Source organism: Pogoniulus pusillus, chromosome 17, assembly GCF_015220805.1.
Source record: "Pogoniulus pusillus isolate bPogPus1 chromosome 17, bPogPus1.pri, whole genome shotgun sequence".
In the NCBI taxonomy this organism is placed as follows: Eukaryota; Metazoa; Chordata; class Aves; order Piciformes; family Lybiidae; genus Pogoniulus; species Pogoniulus pusillus.
The window spans coordinates 15954451-15980950 of NC_087280.1; the positions used below are offsets into that span (position 1 = coordinate 15954451).

Genomic DNA, 26500 nt, shown 5'->3' on the forward strand with positions numbered 1-26500 from the left:
GGAAAGGCACGTCACCGGGGGCCGAGCCCGCTGCCCGCCTCGCTCCGCCCCGCCCGGAGCGGCCTCCCCTCCGCCGCAGCCGGCTGTGCGGTAGCGGCGGGCCGGAAGGGGCGCGGCGGCGGGCGCCATGGCGGCGGCGGGGCCCTTCGCTCTGGTGACCAGCTGCGCCGCCGGCTTCGCGGCAGAGGAGCTCGTCAAACGTGAGTGCTCGCAGCGCGGTCCCCGCAGCTGCCGGCCTCGGCCTGGCGGCGCCTCGGCCCCAGCCGGGGCCTCTCAGGGGTGACTGTGCCCCGTCGTACGCCGACACCGCAGCAGCCACCCAGCCCCTGGGCCTGCGGGCTTGAACCACCTGCTCTTGAGGAGGGTGTCAGAGGCTTCTTTAAAGCGCTAAAGAAATGAACGATTCAAGAGAGACGGTGTAGAGCCGCGGGTTGTGTGTTCTACCCTGTGACACCCAGGAGCAGCGAGTTTACCGCCACAACCCACCGGGATAAAAGGAAGCCTCACATAGAAGCATAGAACCGTTTCGGTTGGAAAAGGCCTCACAGCCAAATGTTTTGGTACCCTGGCCCCTGGCCCTGTCGTCAGCGGGAGTAGGTTGCCTTAAGTTAGACGTGGATGGAAGAAAAAAGAAGATTGAGAATTGCCTTGAGACTGAATAAAAATAATTCTTAGGAGAACAAATAAACACATTCATGAGCCCATAAGGTTGGCTTCTGGTCAGAGTGCAGAAATCATCACTTGACTGGGACATGTCAGTGGACCCAGGTGGCCCCTAGAATAAGAGCAGGACAGCAGAGCAGCCAGAGTGTCACAGGACTGTAAGCAAGAGGGAAATAAAAGCAGAGTAAATTCTGGCCCTCTGCTTTCATTTCTCCACTTGGGAAGTGAACAGACTGTTGTGGACCTTAAAGATGAGAGAATTCCTGAAAGTTTCGGTAGTAGGACAAGGGAGGTTATTCTGCCCCTGTACTCAGAAGTGGTCAGGCCACAGCTTGAGTGCTGTGTCCAGTTCTGGGCCACTCAATTCAAGAGAGATGTTGAGATACTGGAATGTGTCCAGAGAAGGGCAATGAAGCTGGTGAGGGGCCTGGAACACAAACCCTATGAGGAGAGGCTGAGGGAGCTGGGGGTGTGCAGCCTGCAGAAGAGGAGGCTCAGGGCAGAGCTCATTGCTGTCTGCAGCTACCTGAAGGGAGGTTGTAGCCAGGTGGGGGTTGGTCTCTTCTGCCAGGCAACCAGCAACAGAACAAGGGGACACAGTCTCATGTTGTGCCAGGGGAGGTCTAGGCTGGATGCTAGGAGGAAGTTGTTGGCAGAGAGAGTGATTGGCATTGGAATGGGCTGCCCAGGGAGGTGGTGGAGTCACCGTCCCTGGAGGTGTTTAGAAAAAGCCTGGATGAGGCACTTAGTGCCATGGTCTACAGCTCAGTGCTAGGTTGGACTGGATGATCTTGGAGATCTCTTCCAACTTGATTGATTCTATGATTCTTGCTTTTCTGAGGCTTGCTTTCATGGAATTGTTTAGTTTGGTAAAGCCCTTTAGGATGACTTAGACCATTTGTTCTCCCAAGCACAAAAGAGAAAGCTAAAAACCCCAAACCTTAAATTCTTCCTTTCTGCAGCTGTCAAAATTGTAGCTTACTCCATGTCAAACACTAAGACAGACTCTCCAGGGAGGTGGTGGAATTCCCATCTCTGGACATGTTTCAAAGACATGATGCTAAGGGACATGTTTTAGCACCAGCCTTGGTAGAGTTAGAGAATGGTTGGACTCAATCTTAAAGGTTTTTTCCAACCAAAATGATTCTGTGGTTCTGTATCAAATACATAGAATTCTGTCTGTAGGAAGTGGTTTTCTTGGAACCCAGTTTCTCTCTTTATGGCTTGAATAAGGGAACTTGAGAACAAGCCCTGATAGTAGAGCAAAAACGTGGGTGGAAATTTTTGTAATTCTATTATCAGGGGAATTCCAGAAAGGAGCTGTTTAGCTGTTGGTGGTTTTGCTGTTACGGCTTGTTAGCGTGACTTTGCTTTTTAGGGAACTGTCATGAACGGTTTGATGTGTGCACTGGGATGTACAACTTAGCAACATCCCCCAGGTTTGTTTTTAGTTTTTAAGACCTCATAAAATAGAGGCCTGCCTCCAGGAATTGACTCTCAGTCTCAAAAATCACATTGTGAAATAAAAATCAGTTCAGAGTGTGCAGTCAGTGGCTATTCTGTCAAAGCAGCTGGGCTGATACTGAGTTATTCAAGGATTCTGTACTATCATTGGCTGCTATTTGAGGAAGGTATAAGCTAATTAGAATGAAATTATTTAAGGTTCTTGCTGATTTCCTATGCTTATTTTTCACAGTGAAATTAAACAAGGTGAGCAAAAAGTTGTTTTGGAAATGCTGTTTAAGATAGTCTTAAAACTTTGAATTCAGGGGAGTTTAAAATAGTACTCACTTTGAAACATCTTCCAGACCCAAAAGCAGAGTCTTGTACAAAATAGTCTCTGATCAAGTTGCTTCACCAAAGATGTTAAAACCATCCTGAAACAAACATGGTCCTTTACTAAGATAAATACCATAAGGATTTAAAGTTCCTATTTTGTTTAATACATGAAATTCCATCAGATCCAGGACCTCAAAGCAGAACCTTGTAAAACATTCAAGGACCTACTGATAAGCATTTGACACCGTCTTCCACAGCATCCTCACAGCTAACCTGAGGAAGAGTGGTCTAGATGATGGGGTAGTGAGGTGGATTCTGGTTTCCTTCAACCAGTTCTTAGAGTTGTGGTCAATGGGATAGACTCTAGTTGGAGACCTGTATCTAGTGGAATCCCTCATTGATTGGTCCTGGGACCAGTACAATTCTTACCTTCATCAACAGCCTGGATGAGGGAACAGAGAGCACTGTCAGCAAGTTGGCTGATGACAAACTGAGGGGAGTAGCTGACACACCTGAAGGCTGTGCTGCCATTCAAAGAGGCCTGGAGAGGCTGGAGAGTTGGGTGGGGAGAAACTGAAATCCAAGAAGGATTGGATTGTTGAGTCTTGCATCTGGGACAAAAGAGCCCCATGGAGCAGTATAGGTTGGAGGTTATTTGTTGGAAAGGGACCTGGGGCTTCTGGTAGGCAAAAGGATGCTCGTGAGCCAGCAGTGTGCCCTTGTGGCCAAGGCTGATAGCATCCTGATGTGCATTAGAAGAGAAGTGGTTATTAGCTTAAGAGAGGTTCCCCTACCCCTTTACTCTGCTCTGGTGAGGCTACATCTGGAATATTGTGCCCAGTTCTGGACCTCAATTCAAGAGGGACCTCAGGGAACTGCTTGAGAGAGTCTAGCACAGAACCACAAATATGAAGTCAGTAGAACATCTCCCTTATGAGGAAAGGCTGAAGGAGATGGAGGTCTTCAGCTTGGAAGAGACTGAGAGATGACCTCATTAATGTTTATAAATATGTGAAGGTTGACAGGAGGATGGAGCCAGGCTCTTGCTCAGAGATGTCCAATGATAAGACAAGGGGCAGTGGGTGCAAGCTGGAGCAGAGGAAGTTCCACATGAACATAAGGAAAAGCTTCATCACTGTGAGGGTGACAGAGCCCTGAAACAGACTGCCCAGAGAGGTTGTGGAGTCTCCTCTGGAGACTTTCAAACCCCTCCTGGATGTGTTCCTGTGTGGCCCATTCCAGGTGATCCTGCTTTGGTGGGAGGGCTGGACTAGATGGTGTTTTGAGATGCCTTCCAAAACCCTAATGATCTGTGGTAATGGCAAGGCAGCTGGGGCTGGACAGGAGGGGTCTGGTGAGAGAAACAAAATGCTGGTCTCTCACAACTCAGAATTTTTACAGTATGAAGTGTCACAGCAGATTAAAAGGTGTTATTTGGTAATGGTTTAGCTCAATACTGAGGATATTATATTAGCACCTCTGAGGCAGTAGAGTGTTTGAGACACAATGTGTGGTTAAACGTGTTAAGTAGTGTGTTGGTTGGTAGGATTCATAATTAGTTGGGTTTTGAATCTGCAACAGAAACATAAAACCAAGCTCATGGAGAAAAAACAACCTTGACTTATAAGAAAGAAGCTGCTCAGTGTTCACTGTTAGGTGTAAAAAAAACAAAACATTTCTCTTGCTCCTGCCCAAATTTTCCCAGGCTTTGCCCAGTATATTAATCCTGTTAAGTAGGAAATGGCTTGAGGATGAAAAGATTTGTGGTCCATTTGTTACGTATTTTTGTCTTTCAACTTTGTGCTACACTGAATATGTATTTCATTAGATGCTGTGGCAAAGCAAAGCTATTGTAAAGGCTCAGAATAAGACTGATTCTCCTTAATTTGATCACAAAACAGAAAATAAGACTGGTTTAGTTTAACAACAGCTGACCAACAGGGAAGTACTTTCTGATGTGATTTAGTTTTCTCTTTGACTGTTTACCACTGCCCTCCTCCCCTCACAGCAGACTTCTGTGGTTTTTACTCCTCGTGTAATTTGCAGGAGTATTTTCTTATGGTGTATTCCACCAGGTGGCTCTCAAGGCTCAGAATGTGATAACTACTTGGTGTACCTACACACTAAGAGAAAGTTGGGATCATTTAGAGCGTTGTAGGAGAATGGATTATGTTTTTAGAACATATATTAACTCTGAACAGGGCTCTGGGCAACTGATGTAGTTGAGGATGCCCTTGCTTACTGCAGAAGGGAGTTGGACTAGATGACCTTTGGAGATCAATCCCTTCCAACCCAGACCATTCTATGATCAAGACCTTAATCCTTTTGGAAAATCTGCAGAGAGGAGCTGTAATGATTCTGGAAAAAAAAAATTCCTATTAGAGATGTTTAAATATCAGCTGGGTAGGAGGGAGTAGGGAACACTGCTGCAAGCAGCAAGAGATTTACATCTGGTTTTTCAATTATTTTTCAGCTGTTCTCTGGTCTCCAGTTCTTTGCAAAAGTATTTGTTGCCTTTCACTTACAGAACACTTAAAATTCCTCTTTGTTACACAGAGGACCTGAGGATGGGCACGGAAGATGGCTTAGAAAGGAGAGTCTGTTTGGCCCTTAGTCTAAATAAGCCACTGCAGATGAGGAAGCTTCTATTGCTCCAAAGTGGCAGTGCACTCATGCAGCCCAGAAGGCAAATTATGTCCCTAGGCTGCATCAAGAAGAGTGTGGCTAGCAGGTCCAGAGGGTAATTCTTCCCCTTTAGTCTGCTCTTGTGAGACCCCACTTCAATACTGCATTCAGTTCTGTTATCCTCATCGTAAGGAGGACACAGGGCTGTTAGAGCCAGGCCAGAGGAGGGTCACAAAGATGATCCAAGGGCTGCAGCACCTCAGCTATGAAGATGTGCTGAGGGAGCTGGGATTGTTCAGCCTGGAGAAGATTCCTGTATCACCTCATAACTGCCTTCCAATACCCGAAGGGATCCTACAGAAAGGCTGCAGAAGGACTTTTCCTAGGGGTGTCTAGCAATAGGACAAGAAGGAGTGGTTTTAAGATGAGGGAGAGTAGGTTCAGACTGGATCTTAGGAAGAAGTTCTTCAGTATGAGGGTAATGAGAATCTGGAATAGGCTGCCCAGGGAGGTTGTGGATGCCTCCTTCCTTGGCCTTGAACAGCCAAGTCTAGTTGAGATGTATCCCTGCAAGGTTGGAGCAGATGATCTTTGAGGTCCCTTCCAACCTAAGCCTTCTGTGTAATGATTTTAAACATAAGTGCGAGACATGCAAGTACATGGTGTCCTAATTAGCATCTATCAGTTATTGCTAAGACTGTAGAAGTTACTTTGATGAAACAAACTTTAGTAGCTGCAGCATTTCTTAAGAGGAGCTGGAACGCCACATCATGTTTTTGAATGATACTAGGCAACGTTCTTTTGTGGCATGAACTTTCCGTGAGTGTTTTTAGTTCTGAAATGGCGATGCATTTGGAGGTTGTTTGCATTCCTGTCATCCAAGCAAGCCACGGGTGCTCCATGAGAAGGCCAGCTAATTAAGCCAGCCCAGTAGGTCTGCCTACTGTTGTGGTCAGAGTGACTCAGTTGGTTTTCCAGGCTCTTTGGATGGCAAACCACTGACACTTTCAATGGCTGGGGAGTTCAAAAATGAAAAATGAGTAACTCGCTGGAGATAACTTTAACAAACCACCTCCCTTTTGCCACGTTAATTTTCTAGAAGTTTATTCTCCATCCAAATAAAACCAGTGAGGTTTAGTCTGCTGAATATTCTCTAAATTAGATATGAAACTGTTCTGGCTGGGGTTACATTTTTCAATTCAAATACAGACCGTCTTGGAAAGAACATTCTGGAATTCGGAAGTGGCAAATGTAGTCCTTTAAAACTAGTTCCAACGTGGACAGCCCAGTTTGAGTTGTAGCCTGTGTTTCTTTTGTAGTCTTCACTTGTTTACTCCAAAAGCCAAAACCTAATTGGTTTGAGTGACTTTTGTGGAAGAGAACTACTCAAGACACCCAAACTGCATTGAATTTCCTGCTGTGAGCAATCAGGCTGGTCTGCAGTAGTCTGTTACAACCCCAATGTGCAGGCTGAGACACAGCAAGTCTGAAACCTTTCAGAAAGTTCCTGCAGCCTTTCCTGTGCAAAATTTGTTTTTACTGGGAGAGGAATTTCACAGGGGATTGGTAAAATCCTCTTTGGACTTGATCTCCAGAGATCCCCTTCAACCCATACTATTCTATGATGAATAATAGGTCATCAGATCACAATGAGATGAAAGACATCTGCTTAAAAGAGAGGAACAAGTAAAATGTAATAGGAAATGGGACATGTCTTCATTCTTCTAGCAGTACTCTGAAGCCTAAATTTGCCCATGAATTCTTTTGTAAAGAAAAAAAAATAAATCAAATGTGAAAGTTCTTTTATATCAGCTTTTGAAATTCTTAATAGAACTTTTCCTTTTATTCTCTTGCTAGAGTGGCTTCACTGCTCTGACTTTTGAATTGAGTTTCTCATCCTCTTTTTCCTCCCTTTGGCTTTTCATTGCTGACATTTCATCCCACTATATCCAAAGTGAAAGCCACCTCTCTTTTGGATAAATAGCCACTTAAAAGAAGTTCCTTGTCTAGTAGAAATTGGCACATTAATGCAGTCACAGAATCTCAGCATGGTGGGGCTGGAAGGAACCTCTGGAGATCATCTGGTCCAACCAGCGGTTACCCAGGATCACAATATTTAGCAGCTTTGAAATCTCTTCAGAGAAGAAGACTCCACAACCTCTTTGGACAGCCTGGTCTTGTCTCTCAGTACCCTCAAATTATGAGCTTTAAGATATTTATTTCTTTGTTTTTAACTTTTCTGATGCCCAAGGAATCATAGCCCTGTTAAGGCTGAAAGAGACCTGTGAGATCAGCAAGTCCAACTGCTTGCCTAAAGCTCACAATCCCATCGTTCCTGTTGCTACCACTGAGTCATGTCCCTAAGCATTACATCCACACATCTTTTAAACCACTTCAGGGATCTACACATCTTTTAAACATCTCCCTGGGCAGCCTGTTTCAGCACACCTGAGAACCCCTTCTGGGAAGAAACGTTTGTAATAATCCAACCTGAACTTCCCTTGGCACAACTCAAGACCACAAATCACTTAGCTTTGTGTAAAACTAGGAGGTTTTAAATTGTCCATGAGTTTGTCCAACTTCAACAAGACACTGCCCTTTCCACTGAGGTATACATGGAATGCTCTGCTGCCAACTATAATTCAAGTCCACCAGGTGGCTGTCGCACCATGAGAGTGCCTGGTGATGGTTGCTACCAGCACATGAAGGGCAGTGTTTAACGTTAATTATCAGAGCACCGCTTCAGATTTTAATTGTTGAACTCCTACATGGAATTTAATGGGAATTGCAACCAAATTGTGGTAATGTGGTTTATTTTCTCATTAGTTACCTTCAGGTTTTGGTCACAGTCAAGCAGTTCTTTACAGCTGAATGAACACACAAGGTTTGTTTCTGCTATAAGAAAGTCTGGGCATTCTCTCCTTACACCCTGGTAATGATTTGAGGCTAACACTTTAAAAGGCATTTCCATGAAAAAAAGTCTTGTTTTCTGTAGAGCTTCTCTACTATATTTTAGTTTGAAAGCCAGAAACTAAACTCTTGAAAGCTGAATAATAAACCTTGTGACAGAGTAACTAATCAAGTTGGAATGGTTAAAACATTAAATATGTCCTTAGATATGTTTAATATAGCGAAGTATCTGTGTCTTGGCATTGTACCAAGCTTCTCTAGACAAATTATTTTCTTGAGGATTATTTTCTTCATCATTTATCACTATTTTCTTCCATACAGGTATCACAGGAAGAGACAATCTTACTGTGGGTGCAATTGCAAGTGGAAGAGTGAATTTTTACCCCTGGACAATAGACAATAAATATTATTCAGCAGACATTCACTTCTGTGTAGTACCCAACACATTTCATGTTACTGCAGATATTGCTGAATCTGTGCAAGCATTTGTTGTGTACTTCGACAGCACAATAGTAAGACTTCTGCTTTGTTGTGTTCCTTTGTCTCTATCATGTAGCTGCCTTATCACAGTGATAACCACAAATATTCTTTTCATCTTGTGCCATACATTCCTTTTTAACTTGTTCTACTAGTTATCAGTAAATCAGTGTTAAGTTCTGCCCACTAATGAGTTTCCTTCCCTTTTACTATTATACTCCAGCTGGAGAAGAGTTTTTGAGGATGCAAATATACCACTAAATTAGGAAAATCCTTCTCCAGCCCACCACCTCCAACTTCAGTCCCTCCTGATGCCACTTCAGAAGGGCTGCTTTAGGATAGCCAAGAATGAGGGGGTAAACATCAGATTCAGTGCTATCCTTTTACTTTAAATTGTTTCTACTACTTAAGCAGCCCTGAAAGCTGTGCTGTAGCAAGAGCCTGAATGATTCTGAGATCCCTAAAATATCTGCTAAATAAGGAACTAGTTTTCACCACAGATGGGAAAAGGTTCCTACCCCACCTTCTGCAAAGATACTTTTAACCAGACACATCAGGGCTGTCTCAGAATAATCTAGAGCAATGGGAGTAGTGCCCAGCCCCCATAATAACCCACTATGGCATAGAAGATGGAGCAGCTGCATGTTAAACACACAAGATGCAGGAGTATTTAATTTTAAGCATATAGTACTCAGTAAAAATCTTTTCTGATCTACACAAGAATTGCAAAGTTAAACGTGGGAGGGAGAGGTCCAAGACAAGAGGTTTAACATACCTGTAAGGCAAGTCAAGAAGCAGAAGAAAGCTGTGTATAAATCAGCTTCTGGTTGGAACACAAGGGTCTTAAACACACAGCAGCCTAGCATATTTCCTTACTTCAAAAGTAGTATTCATTTAAAACTAGATTTTAAATTGAATTACCTGAGGATGTGGTCAAAAGAGCCTTTTTTTTTTTCCCCTTTAGAAATCTGGACTTGACAGTGTTTGTGAATGGCTTCCACTAACAGAGGAGTGGTTACCAGAAGTCATGATCCTGGTTTGTAACAGAGTTTCTGAAGATGGTATGAAACCCAAAGAAGTACTAAATGGACTTAAGAGTTATTAACCTTGCATAGTAATTCACTTTTCTAGTTGATGCAGTTGTTTCTCAGTATCTGTGAGACTGGGTTTGAGACTTGATTGAGAAGACAGGTTACTCTCATGATCAGGAGCAGAAATCTTAAGCTAGTTGTGATTAGAACTGAATCAGAATTTGACAAGCTTGCTGAAAATGAGCTCTGCAAATCCCATTCTCAGCACAGAGGGCATAAGCTTGTTGGAATGGGGCCAGAGTAGGCTACAGCAATGATGAGAGGGCTGGAAGCCCTCAAGAACAGGCTGAGAGAATTGGAGTTGTTCAGCCTGGAGAAGAGGAGGCACCAGAGGGACCTTCTGATGGCCTTTCAGTGCTTAAAGGAACCAAGAAGAAAGATATTGTCAGATGTTTTAGCAACACAAGCAGAGATGGTGGTTTTAAACTAAACAAAGGGAGATTTAGACTAGAACCAAGAATAATTTTTGACCTTGAGGGTGGTGAGACCCTGGCCCAGGTTGCCCAAAAAAGGTGATAGATGCCCCATCCCCGGAACCATTCTAGATCAGGTTGTTTAGGGCTCATTCTAGAGCAGGTTGCTCAGATGTCCCTGCTGAGTGCAGGGGAGGTGGCCACATAAACCCAGACTAGTCTGGTATTTTGTGATCTGCAATACACCCCCAGGCACTGCAAGGTCACTAAGAAGGTATTCATGTTACTGAGTGTGCATGGTCCTGCCTGGAGAAGGATGAGGATGACTGTTGGCTGCTTAACTACAGTGGAAAGTACATTCAACTTTTTGGACCATTTGGACATTAAATATGGAAGTAGATAAGAGCTTGCAACACAACAGCAAGCTGTAAAGGTGCAGATCTGTCTCTAACATAATTGAGATGCAAACCTAAAGTCTTCATTCGCTGTGGCACTTAACTAATATTTCCTTTTGAGTACCCACTGCAAAGTCATTTGGGTTTATAGTATTTGAAAAAAACAGCCCAAAAGGAGTTAAATTTTGAAGTGTTTACAATGAAATTCAAAGTGAATGGAGGACCCACAGCAGCTGTTGTAGACATTCCAGAATAAGCAAACAACTCTGAGGAAATTGAATGTAGCTAAAGAATCAGCTACTGATATTACTCTCAGATGTTTAATATGCATTTTTGTTTCCCCACTTCAGGTGTTAACAGACAGAAAGCTCAAGAATGGTGCATCAAGCATGGCTTTGAACTGGTGGAACTTAACCCTGAGGAGCTGCCTGATGAAGATGGTAGGAGTGCTACTTCTGTTTGAATTTTCAGACTGAAAAAGCACACTAAAATATCTTCTAAACAATGCAAGGAGAATAACTTTGTGTGTGAGCTACACAATTACAGTATGGAATGCTCCCAGTTGGTGAGGCTTAAGTCTCAGCTTTAAAAAGGTCAGGAGGAGGAGGTTATTTCCTCCAGAAATTCCATTTGTCTCCTCCCAAATACAGCTGCTGTTTATGTAGCACCTACATTAAAATAATATCTGCTCCTTCTCTGGCAGTTGGTGGTAGTTGGAAACATTTGTAGTCCACTTTGGAAATAAGTCTAAAAGACTAGAGAGAGATGCAAGAGGCAGGAAAATTCTCTGTCTTCAAGATGACTTCAAAAGGTATTGTACCTCCTGAGAGAAGACAGACATTATGCAAACAGTGACATGATAGGCTGAGAAGGGGAGATTGTTGAAAACATTTTAGAAGAGCACACAGCCTTACACAGGAAATAAGCCAGTTTCAAAATCACTGGCTGACTATATGTTTATAACTTGAAAAAACCAAGTCAGAAGCGTGCTGTGTGATGTTCCACTCTTGAAAAGTGACTGTGCACTTCCTGACAGCCTTATCAGCATCAGCCTTATCTCCTCCTTTCAGTGATGCAAAAAATGCTTACACCTCACCTCTACAGAGCCAAAAAGAGAAAAATGACTCCATTTCCAGGCTTGAGTGGAATTAGTCACTAACATTTTCTCCATTTCAGGTTCCCCAGGTACACAGCTATCACAAAAAAAGATGACCTTCAAATTAAATTCTAAGCTAGAGCTCAAATTCCTCCCCCTTGCCCCCTTTAAGGGCTTATATGGAAGCTGTCTTGCCTAGCTAAGAACCCTCTTCCTCCATGTATTTAAAGATGCATTTCATTTTGGCACTTTGTTAGTTGAGGAAGGAGGAATAGACTTTTTTTTTTTTTAAACAGAAGCTATGAAAATCAGAAGTTGGGCTTAGACTAAAGTTTCCTTAGGCTACTGTTTTCTTATAAAGTGCTTTAAGAGGGAATTTAGTAATGAAAGGGCATTTAAAAAAAAAGCAATGTTGTTGGGTTTTCCTATTGTGTATTTTTGTTAAGAACAAGCTATTTACTATTTAAATAATGGGAATGATAAATCAGGAAGTTCATCTCTGCAGTATTAAGATCCATGTTCTTTCCTGGATTTTTAACATGGTTGATTCACTGTGATTCATGCAGAGGAGGAAATACACACAGTGAGTAACACACCTACCCCATAAGCATGCTGTAGGAATTACTTGCCAATGGTAAAATAGATTCAGTAAATATACTGGGCCAGTATCTGTTGAAAAATGACAGTTTTGGCAGCTCATCACAGATGAACTGGAGCTTTTACTGTGACAACACTGTCAGTTGTTTGTGCAGTGAGGACAGGAACTCTCAACTGAGACTCTTGATAACAACTCTGATACAAAACCAAACAGCATTGTTGTAAGAAAGTGGAATACTTGATCTAAGGGGTTACAGACAGCTTAAATTTTTAAAGGCAGTTTCAATTGCTGCACCTGTCCCTGAGTCATACCCACAGTTTGATTTTCAAGCAATCACAGCTTTATATCCAAAGGGTTTTTCCCTTCTATTGCTTTGTGAGACCTGCACAAACATAGGAAGCTGACTCAACTGAAGAAATGGGAGTACTGACTTTATACAAAGTGATGTCAGATCTGTTCAGTAAATAAGTTGAAGTCCAAACAATGCTTTCCATAGTCTCTCCAGTTACTCTCATTCATAGAAATGCTGGAACACTTGGAGTTAGATGTTGTGGAGATAGCTTTATGTGAGCATTTTCATTTTCGAGTGTCCCACCATTTTTAAGCAGTCTTCTGAAGTTGTTTGCTTTTTAAAGGAGGGAGAGGCAGTTCTAGCTTCCACTTCTATGCCATGCAGCATTCTAAAAGATCTTGGGGTAAAAGATAACTTGATTTAAAAAAAAAAAATCAAAATTTTCTGTTCTTGATAATTTTAATTGTATATTGTTCAACAATGTGGGCTAAATGTTTAGCAAAGCCCCAGAATATAGACCTACACAAAAGGCTGCAAAGTTCACCTGGAAAACCCAGACCACAGATGAGGCATTGAGAATTTGGCCTCCCGTGAAGCAAAGGTGAGAAATCTCTCTCCTAAGAAATCATTTCTATCCATTGCTATAAGGTGGGGCAGGCATTCAGACACACCCTCTTACTTTCAGGTGTGTAATAATGGTTTTGTGTCTGATTGTTAGGTGTAAACCATCCTTGTCTTTTGGTTTAGATGATTTTCCAGAGTCCACCGGAGTGAAGCGAATCGTACAAGCCTTGAATGCCAACGTGTGGTCCAATGTAGTCATGAAGAGTGGTATGTAACATGAAGTCTGGAAAGTGCAAGGCCTAGAGGGGCTTGTTTTTTTTAGCCAGAGTTTAGACTGAGCAGCTACAGTGCTGCCATTACCAGCAGGACCAGTATACAGAGAACTGGATCACGCTTCAACCTTTCACATACAATGGTAGGGTTTCAGATACTGCTTTTGGTGTTCCTTGAGGCACAGAGAAATGTACAGGCAACAGGTGAGATGTATTCCTGTTTCAGCATGCTCCTGATCCCTCTGTACTTTAACTTGCTCCCTATTTGAGTTAAATATTCCATGAACTCTTCAAGTTCCAGTGAAAAAGGAAAGGTTGTTCCACCAAACTTCAGCAGCTAGCAGCTGGTCATTAGCAGCTACGTCTTAAAACTGCTCCATGGTTTAGTGCAGAACTGAGTGTTAAATACCACATTAGTTACAGTTCTTCTGGAAAAAAACAGTTGAAACAGGGATGGAAACAGCAGGTGTGGAGAGGAGATTTGGCAAAGAGGGGATTTCAGATATCTGTTGAAGGATGTACTGGTGAGACACCTTCTCACTTTCTACAACTACCTGAAAGGAGGTTGTAGCAAGGTGGGTGTTGGCCTCCTGATTAACAAGAAATAGAGGAAATGGCCTCAAGTTGCACCAGGGGAGGTTTAGGATGGATATTAGAAGAAATTCCTTTACTGAAAGGGTTCTCAAACCCTGGGACAGACTCCCTATGGCAGTGGTTGAATACCCATCTCTGGAGATGTTTAAAAGATGCAGTGCTCAGGGGCATGGTTTAGCACCAGACTGGGTAAGGTTAGTCTCAATGACCTTAAAGGTCTTTTCCAACAGAACCAGTTCTGTCATTCTGTGTTACTAAGTGCCTTGCTATGAGGATTGTCTTCCCTACAGAAACCCCCATCTGAGCCCATGGAAACCACAGCATATTTTGAAGATAGGGCCAAAGAAAGGCAGCCCCAGATGATTTCTTGCAGATATTTGATTACCTGGTAGAGACAGAATTTTGGTAGAGTCACTTTAGGGTTAGACTCATTAGAGAATGAAATCCTGTGGCCAGCCAGTGAGTGTAGATACTTTAATTTACTTGAAAACCTTTAATTACCTCTCTAATAACACAGGCTGCTGCAGGAGATGTGAGATTAAACCCTTGTGAAGAGCTTAGCTTTGCATTGCTTGTTTCAAGGCCTTATCCCACTAGCAGCCTTCTAGTGCCTGCTCCCTGATCCACAGTTTCCCACTTTATGGCTTCTTCCTTCCTATGCCTTAACTGTGTAAGGATTTCTAGTGCTTAGAGGCTTCTGCTGGTTCCTGTAATTGCAAGATGGTTACTGGGACCCAGTAGAACTATGGTGAGAAAACCTAAATCAGTAACCTTCTGCTTTTTGGTGTGGTTTAGTTTAGCCTTTTGAGTATTTCTCACATCACATCAGAGCAAGATGAAGGTGGGTTCTAATTTAGTGTAACCATTGCAGAGCAGTAGGTGGCCATTTGAGACAGTGTGAAGTTATCTCACTGGCACTACAGCACATTTTAAGCAGCCTGTTTCCTGCATTTGACAGCTGCCGCATCAGACAAGAGCAAAACTTAGTCACATGTTCAGCTCTTCGTGTGGGAAATTCCTCTGCATCATTTGTGTGCCCTGTAAAGGTCAGACTCCTTGGAAATCCAGACTTTCCATCTCCACCGTGCAGAAACTACACAGCACTGATGCACAGTTGCTACAGACCCCTCAGGAAGTGAGCTATATTTGGAAGCTGTCACCACCTGACTATGCCTTTCAAAGGGAAATGGTTGAGCTCATTTCACTTAAAATAAACCTTTTTACAACCTGTAACACATCTTTTGTTTTCAGCTTCCTCCCAATCCTGGAAACTGGCTGCCACATAAATCAGACTTCAGATTTATACTGAATTCCCTATGACTACTCTTATAGAAACTATACAGTCATACTTCATGTGAAGAGTTTTCATACACCTCAGAGTTTTGTCTGGTAATACACACTTAGAACACTGTCAAGTGTAGTCATCCATAAGGCCAGCATTACAACCTTACCTTCCTTCAGCTGTTTGGGTAAGGATTTAAATGTACAGGGAGAGCAGGAATGGCTTTTCCCAAGTACAAGCATTAAACCCATGTTATTTTAAGATGTTTTATCTTAAATACTTCTCAAGTTGTGTTGGTATTTTTTTCCCCACACATCTATTGAGAACATTGACATTTTTACTTTTTTCCTCCATTAAATATGTTAATTCTCACAACAACACATACAAATGGGCATCATAGTTGAATTACAAACATTTTTATATCAAGTAACACCACCTGCATTGTGAGTAAATAAAGCAGGACTACCTCTACTGAAGAGCAACAAGCAGCCTTACCTGGGAGTCTCTCTGAGGGACAATTCCTCTTTGCAGATGATATGAGGTTGCTGGTTCTCTAGGCCTCAGAACTCTCTTCAATCTGAGAATCAGATGGTTTGCTTCCCCATGGGTGGATGAGATGAACACCAGTAGTTCTTCAGTCAACATCTTTGCCCTGCAAAGGTTGTTCTTCTCAATTCCTTCAAGAACAAAACTAGCTGACTAAGGTGGTGAGAAGCAACTCTGTGCTCTCTAAAAACTGCTGCTTGGCTAATTTCCTGCTTTAATAGGTGCTTCAGTGATCCCAGCTGGAGCTGATTGCCTCAGCTGGGGTCAGTCATTAGAACCACAGAAGGTTCTGGGCCAGAAAGGACTTTTAAAGGTCACATGTAGTCCAACTCTCCTGCAGTCAGTGGGGCCAGCTGCAACTAGAGGAGGTTGCTCAGAGCCCCGCACAACCTGACCTGGAATGGTTCCAGAGATGAGGCATCTTCCACCTCTCTGGGCAACCTGTGCCAGGGTCTTATTACTCTCAGCATAAAACATTTCTTTCTTCTCTCTGGTCTGAATCTCCCTCTCTTAGTTAAACCATTGTCCCTTGTCCTGCCACAAGCCCTGCTTTAGCAATTTTCCAATCCCCAGCTTTCTTCTTGGCCTCTCTAAGTCCTGAAAGGCAACAAGAAGATCTCCTAAAGCCTTTTTATTCTCTTCTTCAGGCTGAACAACCCCAAGTCTCTAAGCTTGTCCTCACAGGAGAGGACTTCCAGCCATCATATTTTTGTGGGCTACTTTGCATCCACTCTAACAGGTTTATGTCCTCCTTCTGCTGAGGACTCCAGAGCTGGACCCAGCACTGCAGGTGGGGTCTCACCAGACTCTCTTTACAAATCATTAACCTGATTTAGGGGGACTAGTTAAACAAATAATGAATTTTTGACTTACTAATTCCAGGTTGCATGTGAGTTGGTATCACCACGTGTCAGAGACAAGGGTGGAGGAACAGTAGATAAAGAGAGTGGAAACCATTTTGCTGTGGAAAGAGCATAAACAAATCTGGAAGCCATGTCCAGAGCACAGCCCCCTCAAGCTCCACAACTGTTGATGAGTGATACTTGTGAAGCTCTATAGAATTCATCCTGATGGAGTCACCAACTATTACAATAAGTTGAGTGAGATAATTGTTGGCTTTGATGCTGTAAGAACACTCTGTAAGGCATCACCCACTTCCTGAATTGCACCCAGAAGTTGAAATTGCTTTTGCATCCAATAAAAAGAGTTTAGAGGAAGGCTTTTTTGAGGGTGTGCCTGCAACCAAGTGTTACATCTGCCACCTCCCTAAACCATGGATCCAGAAACAAACAGCTGCTCTGCAGAGATCCCTCCTGAAGAGTCCAGCTCTTTATAATTGAGACTTGTAATTAGGCTGGTTGAGGTTATGTGTGGTGGTGGGGCTGGAGCCACGGTCATTTTTCTGTACATGATGAACTCTAAGCAGAGATATGAAAGAGGTACATGATTAGGTCACTCCATCCATGCCTCTGCCAATGTGGGAATGTTCTCTCTCAAGTACATTCTGGACTGCAGTGTCCAATTTGGCTTCAGATGACTCAGAAATTGGCTAAATATCCCTCTTTACGGTTTCTCTGAAGACAGCTCTTTGCTCAGCCTGCTGAAACTTGGAGAAGCTGAATTCAGTTTGGGTTGTGAGTCCCCATCTTTTATCACACAGCTGCCTGATAATTTAGCTGGCAGACTTCACAGGCTTTCCCATCTCTTGCAACTGAGCATTTGAAAGGCAATTCTGATTCACTTCTTCCCAAACCTTTGATGAGCGAGCTGTTAAAGCAGTACAACTGTGTAAAACAGAGCCAGTGGAGGCAAATACCTGCTGGGGGACAGGGAGCACAAGGGGAGAGGAGGACAGGGGCAGGACACACATTAGCCTAAGTGCAGAGTGAGGGTTGTGACACAGGAAATGAGCTCTTGGTGTTGGAGATGTGTTTACATGTTTTTTAGAGAGCTGATGGTTTTAGTTACACCTTCAACTCCTCAGTGTGAAATTTTGTATAAATGGCAAGGCAGTTTGGCCAGGGCAGAAGAATGACATCACCTAAGCAGTTGAGTCTGCAGCTTAGTCATTAGGGTCAGATTAATTTAAACCACATTTACTTTCTAAAAAGCAAGCTTAATCTTTCTGCTGGCACAAGCCATTGTTTCCTGACTAACTGTAACACAATAACTTCAGGTTATTTCTTTTGCAGTTGACTCAAATGCTGAAAGCTTCAGCAAAATCTCCTCTGAGTCTTTTGTGTAGCTCTAGATATTTACTGCTTGATGCAAGGCCAGCTGAAAACATGGCTCTGAAAAAAGCACAGCACCCCCCCATAGTAGCACCTATGATGCATATATATTTGTGGGTTTAAAATAGAAGTTTAACAATACAGTTAGTTACATTTTAAAATGCTGTCCTGCATCCATTATCTTAGCTGATAATAGGAGGTAAGGCTGGTGAGATACTGCAGCGAGTTGCTCAGAGCAGCTGTGGATGTCCTCTCCCTTGAGGTATTTAGAGCCAGGTTGGATCAGGTTTGAACAGCCTGGTCTAGTGGAGGGTGTCACTGCCTGTGGCAGTGGGGTTGGAACTAGATGATCTTTAAGGTCCCTCCCAGCCCCAACCATTCTATGAATCTTCAGAGTTGAAAGTCAGCTTTTTAGTTTGGATTTTAAAATCTCATGGAGATGCACAGCAGGTCAGCAGGTGTGGAAAGCTCAGAGCACCTTGTGGTGTGGAGGAGCATCGGATTTGATGGCTGAATTCTGAGTTAGTCTTTTGAAAGTGGCATTGCTCTAGCTCTCAACCTATTCAGATGATGAATGCATCAGCAAAGGCACTTGTTGCATTTCCTGTCTCTAACCACAAACTTGTTGCTGCTTCCCATGGATGGTGAAACCTGGTTCCGAGACTGTCACTAACAGCAAGTGCTGCTTCTGTATTTAGAGACCTGCCTTAGTCAGCATCAGAAGACATTGGTCAGACCAAATCCTAACAGATTTCTTCAAGTAAGACCAAAGAAAGCCCACACCTCTCATGGTTTACACATCTATTCCCTGTTGGTGAGATTTAGCACAGAATGTTAATACACTTTAAATAAAAACAGTTTAGAGAAGGTGAAAAGGTTCTACTTAAAATCTCTTCTCACACACACTGACCTGGGGGTGCTGTGTGTGCCTTCCCTGAGATCTTCCCTGTCCCCTCTGGTCAGAGACCATCTCATTGTAATAATGCTGCAAATGCTGTCAGACTAACAGCTGCTTTGTTTTGTTTTCAGACAGGACCCAAGGCTTTGGCCTGCTCAGTACCTTAGCAGGTGGAAACTGTAGCATTGGGTCAGAAGAGAACCAAGATACAGAAGTAAACAGTAATTCCTATTTCTTATTCTTTGCTCCTGGTGCTTCTTCTGTTGATCTTTCCTCTTGTCATGCTTGGGGTGGTGGCGATGATGATGTGACTTTCATTGTCTAGCTCCTTTCTCAAGAGATGCTTCATTCATAATCCCTGGAACAGGCTGCCCAGGGAAGTGATGGAATCATCATCCTTGGAGGGTTTTAAGAGCTGTGTAGATGGGGTGCTGAGGGTTTAGTGGGGGACTTGGGAGCCTTGGGTTAACGGACTTAATGATCTGAAAGGTCTTTTCCAGCCTAAATGATTCTATGATTCACAGCTTGCTATACGATGTTTTAAAGGAAATATTTCTGGATTCTAAAAAGTAATCTGTATTTTTCTTGCAAGTCCTCTGAGGCAGTTGTTGCTAGGAGCTGTCACCTGCTGCTTCACAGGACATTGCCTCAGAACTCAGCATTTTCCCTGGAGATGTCCAATTGTGTGCATAGTGGGTGTTGATCACACTGACTTCCATGCTGTGTAAATGTTTTACCCCAGACAGCTCACTGGAGCTGAGCAAAGATGATTAAAAGCTCCATTCAAGATGTTGTTGGCTCTGCTTATGGTAGGGGGAGTGGAACTAGATGATGTTTAAGACCTCTTCCAACCTAATCTATTCCATGACTAACATCCAAGAGCAGTATTTTGTGCAAAACAAAACCTATCACTTGACAGTGTTATTTAAAATCCAGCAACAAAGCTATCAGAGAAAACCTGCATCAGGTACCTGTGCAGAGTGTGACAGAAGTGGCTTCTCATAATGCACATGGTACAGGTTTTATAGTCAGAGTAAGCTTTTGAACTCAAAGCAAGAAGAACCTGATTTGCTGATGCTTTTTATGTGCATCATTGGGTACTGTAATATCTGTTTGTTTCCTAACAGTCCAATCCATCAGCAGCAGATGAAAAATCCCAGTTAGACAACAGAGAAGATGGAGCAAGCACCAACAGCCTGCAGACTGACAGCGTGGAAGGTAAGCTCTTTCTCTGCTTGGCAGGTGTGTTGGAGCAGGCACCCCTGGCTGGAATGGGCCCAGAATCACAGAGTCCCAGCATGGGGGAGCTTGGAAGGGACCTCTGGAGACCATTCAGTTCAAGCCCTCTGCTAAAGCGGCATCACCCACAGCAGCTTGCCCAGAATCACAATGTCCAGGCAGGTTTGGAAGCTCTCCAGAGAAGGAGGCTCCACAACCTCTCTGGACAGCCTGCTCCAGGGCTCCAGCACCCTCACACCAAAGAAGTTTCTCCTCATGTTCAGAGGGAACCTTCTGGGTTCCAACTTGTGCCCGTTACCCCTTATCTGATTACTGGGCAGCACTGAGAAGAGTGTAGCCATATCCTCTTGCCCTCTGCCTTTAGCTTTTGAGAAGATCCCCTCTCAGTCTGCTCCTCTCTAAGCTAAACATCTCCAGGTCTCTTGGCCTCTCTGTGTAAGAGAGAAGCCACCAGCTTCTGCTCAGTGGCATAAATATACTGGCCAGAACTAGCCACCCCTCACCAGACCTGTGCTCTAGACCTTTCACCAGCTTTGTTGCCCTTCTCGGGACACACTCCAACACCTCAATGTCTTTCTTGTAGTGAGAGGCACAAAACAAGCCAGGATTTAAGGTGGAGCCTCACCAGGGCTGAGTACTCACTAGTCCTGCTGGTCACACTATTCCTGAGCTAGGATGCTTTTAGCCTTCCTGGCCACCTGGGCACACCCTGGCTCACATTCAGCTGGCTGTCAATCAACACACCTTTTGATCAGAAAAGCTTTTCCATCTGCTGACAAAACAGAATAATTCAGCTGCAAGCAACCTCTCTGCCTTTCTTTCAGACCCCATGTTAGATACAGACATTCAAGAGTTAGCCAACCTCACCACCAGAGACAGTGACCTGGAGAACTTTGAAAGGCTCTTCACAAAGCTGAAAGAAATGAAAGGTAAGTGCCAGGGAGACACACGCTGACCTCTGTCACCTGTTCTAACCCCTCAATGGCATGAAGCCAGTGTGTGAGTTGGAAAAGGTCTACAAATTCCTATTCTCCTCCTTGAGGTTGATCTTTTCATTAATTTGCCCTACACCTTGCTAGGGCTTTTGCAAGAAGTAGATGTTGCTCAGCTGGCTGCTCTCACCCTGGGTTTGTCCATCATGAATTAATGCTTCAGTTTTCTATAAAACCTAAAAGATTACTTTTTCCCCCCTTTTATCTCACAATTATGCCAGTCTGTTTGAGATGAAATCTGCTGCACTCAGAAAGATCAGCTTGCTGTGGTTTGGGCACCGCTTTTACTAAATGAGATTCCCTTTTCATGATCCTAAATTTCTTGGTAGTCCCTAAAATAAACAGCTGAAACAGGCAGTTCTCTCTCTGCTCCCTCTTGATGTTGCCAACCTCAGTCCTGTTCTTTTCCACAGATAAAGCTGCCACATTGCCTCATGAACAAAGGAAGCTACATGCAGAAAAGGTGAGGTTTTGAAATTGATTGAACTTTGACATGATTTAAAAATAGGCTTTCCCTTTCTGAGATTTAGTTACTGCTCTTGCAGAGCTCCTCTGTTAGGGGTGTCGAGTTAGGAGGAAGTTCTTCACAGAGAGAGTGATTTGCCATTGGAATGGGCTGCCCGGGGAGGTGGTGGAGTCGCCATCCCTGGTGGTGTTCAGGCAAAGCCTGGATGAGGCACTTAGTGCCATGGTCTGGTTGATTGGACAGGGCTGGGTGCTAGGTTGGACTGGATGAGCTTGGAGGTCTCTTCCAACCTGGTTGATTCTTTGAAGACTGTCTGGTGTCTCCCAAGAGATGAAGAACAAACCTGGAAGTTTGAAACAGAAAAAAAACCCTTCCCCTTTCAGAATTTCTGAAGCAAAAGCCCTGCAGTCACCAAGGCTCTAAGCCAGCTTCCACTTCAGTCATGGAAAAGCCTTGATCTCAAGGAAAAATTATGCCTTAATTAGCAGCAGGCTGGTACCAGACACTTGCCACCAATCTAAACTGTTGCCTCCATATCGTTGAAGTGTCTTACCTTGAGAGGATCACCACTGTCCCTAGAATCACGGCTCCTAGATTTAGCTGCTGCTCAGTTTCTGGGTTTTATGGGTGGTAGAGCCCAAACTTTCAGTCATTTAAGATGAATTTTCCTCCTTTCCCACTTTTTCATTCATGATTAGGTGGCCAAAGCGTTCTGGATGGCGATCGGAGGGGACAGAGATGAAATTGAAGGTCTCTCCTCAGACGAAGAAAACTAAGCTGTGTAGCTGCAGGCATCAGAGCAGTGCTAAAAGAGATCTTTCCCTGCAGTGAGTGTTGATTGTGAAAAGCCCCATTTAGCTTTAGTTGCTTGCTTTGGTTAAAGGATTCTCCACATCACTGTAACTAAGTGACACATTCCACACCTCCTAATGGGTCGAGTGGCTCTGTCTGACTCTTCATTTGTTCTCTCTCAGAGGGTTTTGGAAGGTGGTGCATGCAGGGAGAGGAAGTGGTAATAATTAGTTTACTTTTTTATTTCAAATGAACATTTTTATAGTTTCCTTGTTGGAGTTTAAATAAACCAATTGACTACCAGTTATCTCTCAACATATGGCTGGTGGTTGTTAAGTGACTACTTCATCCTCAGCTCCACATTTCAGATACAGGCCTGGCTGATGGTTTTATGTAGCCATAGAGCTGAATTCCCAGTTCAAACAAACCAGATTTCTATGAGCCACGAAGGAAGAATTGCTGAATTGTGCCCTGCTGTGAGATGCTCTCTGCCAGGGCTGCAAGATGAATCCTGCCCAGTGCCAAAGCTATTAAAAGTGGCCCAGAGGCTTTGAATTCTGTTTGTGTGCATGCCCCTGTGCTCCTCTGGGAAGCCAGGTGTTGTGCCATACTCCCTGCATTGCCATTAGAAACTAAATTCAGAATTAAATGCAAGACAGATTTTGGCTGCTGTTCCAGGGGTGAAGTTCCATGCCTGAGCCTCCTGCAGCGCTTGGCTTCCAAGGGCTGCAGAATGCAGAGACCTTCTGCTGGTCAATTCTGGCCTAAAGGCCTAAAGACAGAAGCTATGATCTCAAAAACTCTACACTGATGGATTCAGTCAGCAGAACATGAGCCAGCCTGGGCCCAGTTGGCCAAGAAAACCAACAGCATTGTGGATTGGATCAGGAATGGTGTGGCCAGCAGGACCAGGGCAGTGATTGTCCTGTACTCAGCACTGGTGAGGCCATCCCTCAAATACTGGGTGCAGTTTTGGGCCCCTCACTACAAGAAGGACATTGAGATGCTGGAGTGGGTCCAGAGGAGGGCAGTGAAGCTGATGAAGGGTCTGGAAAACAGGTTTGGAGAGGAGCAGCTGAGGGAGCTGGGGTTGTTTAGCCTGAAGAAAAGAAGGCTGAGGAGAGACCACCTGGTTCTCCACAGCTCCCTGAAAGGTGGGGGGTTCAGTCTCTTCTCCCAGGGAACAAGCAATAGGGCAAGTTGCCCCAGGGGAGGTTTAGCTTGGACATGAGGAACAATTTCTTCTCCAGAGGGTTGTCAAGGCCCTGCCCTTGGCTGCTCAGAAGAGTGGTGGAGTCCCCATCCCTGGAGGGCTTCCAAAGCTGTGTAGATGTGGGGCTGTAGGACATGGTTTGGTGGTGAGCTGGCAGTGCTGGGGTAATAGTTGGACTCCATGATCTTAACGGTCTCTTCCAACCAAAACAACTCCATGATTCTATGATTTATTACAGGCTGATGCTCCTGTAGGTTCATTCCAAGGCACCAGAGTACAGGTCGCAAATTGCTGCTTTTTATGATATCAAGGGTTAGAAAAAGCCTTTGTCCTCAGATGCAGTGTGTTGGCATCTGTGCAGGCACACAGCTGCAGACCCGATGGAGAGTCTAAACATCAAGGTAGTGAGAAAAAGGAGGAAGGCACAGGTGGAGAGGGAGCGAGTGGAATGCCTCCCTGTCACCTCTTCTACTGCAGTCAGCCATCAGATACAGTCAGTGGATCAGTTTCAGCCCTTAAGAAACAGAGCAGAAGCCTCTAAGGCTCCCTGACAGGAGGCTGGAGTGAGGCAAGTGGTGGACCAGGATGCCCAGAGAGGCTGGGGAGTCTCTTTCTCTGGAGCTTCCAAACCCACCTGGCCATTGTGATCCTGGGCAAGCTGCTGTGGGTGCCTCTGCTTTAGCAGGGGGTGGACTGGATGATCTCCAGAGGTCACTTCCAACCCCCACCATGCTGGGATTTGGTGAGATATTAGGAAATAGTTTTAATGATCTTAAAGAGTATTGGTTTTAAATCGAGTTTAGTTTGCTGGTAGCTTGGGTTTTGTTCTGGGGGTTGTTGTTTGGGTTTTTTTCTGCAGTCTTTGTGCCTCCAGAATTTCTTTACAAAATAGATGTGACCAAAATGAATAAATGGGGCATTAGTGGAACAGTAAACATTGTTGTGTCTTCCAATCCGTTCCTCTCTGTATCCCACAGCATTGTTAAGCAGAACAAAGAATCCTCACCTTGGATTTCTATCCCTGTTAAATGGTTTGAAAGCTGTTTGCTTTCCCTGGTACTGTGCTGGACTGGAACCACTCTGGAGTTAAGGTGATGCACTGGGGCTAGATGTAGCAGCTTTTCCTAGGTAAAGAGGCCCATGAATCTCTGGGTAGACAGGAGAGAGATCTTAAGACACAATTGATAGACTGGGTTGGATTGGAATGGACCTTGAAGCTCAGCTAGTTCCAACTCCCCCTGCCATAGGCAGGGGCACCTCCCACTATACCAGACTGCTCAAGGCTTCACCAGCCTGGCCTCGGACTCCTCCAGGGAGGGAGCATCCACAACCTCCCTGGGCAATCTGTGCCAGTGTCTCGCCACCCTCACTGGAAAGAATTTTTTCCCAATCTCCAGTCTGAATCTCCCCTCCTTCAGCTTCAGTCCATTCCCTTTCACTGTCACCACAAGCATGTGCCAGAAGTCCCTCCCCAGCTCTCTTGTAGCCCCCTTGATGTACTGGAAGGCTGCTCCAAGGTCTTCCTGGAGCCTGCTCTCCTCTGTGCTGAAGAACCCCAACTCTCCAGCCTGTCCCTATAGGAGGGGAGCTGATCTGATCATGCTCCAACTCTCTGATCATCAGTCCACTGAGAGTTTGAGGCCAAGTCCTCTCTTTCTCTGCAGCCACTTCAGTTTGTGTTTTTTTGTGATCCAACTAATTGGTAGGTCGTTAGAAATAAATTGGGTGTAAAATTAAACTGACAAACAAGTGTGCCACTTTGTTAATGAACTTGCAGCTAAAGGCTGCAGAAATGTTGTGTTCAATCAATTATCAAAAGAGGGAAAATGCTCCTTGCATCCCAATACAATAACATGACTCTCAAAAAGGGGTCACTCTAGCAGTGCTTTGGTCCCTCCCAACCTGGCATTCTGTGTTTCTCCCGTGTATGAGATGATAGAATGAGGGGAGATGGCCTGAAATTGTGCCAAGGCAGGTTTAGGTTGAAGATTAGGAACAGTTTCTTTCCTGCAAGAGTGGTCAGGCATTGGAACAGGCTGCCCAGGGAGTTAGTAGCATCACCATCCCTGGAGGTGTTCAAGAAACCTGTGGACATGGCACTCTGGGACATGGTTTAATGACTGTGATGGTGTTAGGCTGAAGGTTGGATTGGATGACCTTAGAGGACTTTTCCAACCCAAACAATTCCCTGCTAAACATCCACAGTTAGTAGATGACAGCAAGAAAATCCCTCCAAGTAGTTTTTATCCATCATAAGGTGGGTGTTATGGTGTAGACTCTGGCTCTTAGCCTTGGTGGAGCTTACTATTGCTGCTCCCCTCTTTTCCTTTCTCCCTCCCTCCCCTGCCTGGTGCAGGAGAAGCTCCTGCAGGATGCATGGGGGGAAATCTATAGGCAGGGATGAAACCTCCCTAGAGATCCAGCCACCTCAAACTGTATTTTGCTCCAGCTTCCCTTTTCTAGTGCAAAGGAGAAGTTTGTGATACTGCAGTCTGTGATCTCTTCAGGTGACAACCAGCAGAGCTGGCAGCTCAGACCTGCTTTACTACATCACGCTGGAGTTCTGGCAACTCCACTACCAAACCTGGACGAGACCCTTTTTATTACCACATTGTTGGAAACCTGAGTGGAAAAAGTATTCTCAAAAAATCCTCTGTCAGGAAAAACAACCCAAAAAACCCATAAAGTGGATCTGAATTTCAGCGAAACTCTGGGAGGAGTGTCAGCAGTTCAGGGAATTAGATGACTCTGCCTTGGCCGGGTGAGCAGTGCTGGCTGCACAATGCCCTCCCTGAGGCCAGCTCAATGCCCACTTAGCTTTACCTCCCTCCTCTCTAGTATGCCAGCTGACCTTAGGACCTGCCTTCTAACAGCTGCTTCCCTGGACACTCCATGGCACCACTCACCTGGGCATAGGCCCAGTAATGAGAGCAGCAGCAGGGACATACCCTATGGTACCCAGTTCTCAGCTGACCAAAACTTAGCCTGGGAGATTAAGACAAGAGAACCTTAGAGCAGCTTTCCAGTACCTCAAGGGGGCTGAAGGAGAGCTGGAGAGTGACTTCTGACAGA

The 26500-nt window shown here is 44.4% G+C and overlaps 2 protein-coding genes across 6 annotated transcripts in view; one reads left to right on the forward strand and one right to left on the reverse strand.

The window, feature by feature from the left end:
* LOC135183090 (IQ domain-containing protein H-like) overlaps positions 1-15812 on the reverse strand; it is a 33105-nt gene extending 17293 nt beyond the window's left edge. For 3 of the 4 annotated variants that reach the window (XM_064157901.1, XM_064157906.1, XM_064157907.1), the window contains exon 1: positions 15547-15808. In XM_064157901.1, the coding sequence (XP_064013971.1) occupies positions 15547-15696 (150 nt within the window). In that variant the 5' untranslated portion in view covers positions 15697-15808. Of the gene's footprint in view, positions 1-15546 lie in introns of all 4 variants that reach the window. The other variant, XM_064157904.1, reaches the window with a different exon arrangement.
* AAGAB (alpha and gamma adaptin binding protein) lies at positions 68-24363 on the forward strand. 2 transcript variants are annotated; one of them, XM_064157899.1, is made up of 10 exons: positions 68-200; positions 8299-8489; positions 9419-9515; positions 10704-10793; positions 13087-13170; positions 18858-18940; positions 19854-19944; positions 20790-20894; positions 21371-21420; positions 22122-24363. In XM_064157899.1, the coding sequence occupies exons 1-10, from the start codon at positions 128-130 to the stop codon at positions 22197-22199; spliced, it is 942 nt and encodes a 313-aa protein (XP_064013969.1). In that variant the 5' UTR covers positions 68-127; the 3' UTR covers positions 22200-24363. The 2 variants fall into 2 exon arrangements, with proteins under 2 accessions (XP_064013969.1, XP_064013970.1); XM_064157900.1 differs by lacking the exons at positions 8299-8489; positions 9419-9515.
* Positions 24364-26500: the final 2137 nt, after the last annotated feature.

What these genes read in the sequence shown, in the direction of transcription:
- AAGAB (XM_064157899.1), top strand. Translation starts at nt 128, where the DNA reads ATGGCGGCGGCGGGGCCCTTCGCTCTGGTGACCAGCTGCGCCGCCGGC. An exon ending in CAATGTAGTCATGAAGAGTG is followed by an intron (nt 13,171 to 18,857) that starts GTATGTAACATG and finishes TTTTGTTTTCAG; the next exon opens with ACAGGACCCAAGGCTTTGGC. An exon ending in GCAGACTGACAGCGTGGAAG is followed by an intron (nt 19,945 to 20,789) that starts GTAAGCTCTTTC and finishes CCTTTCTTTCAG; the next exon opens with ACCCCATGTTAGATACAGAC.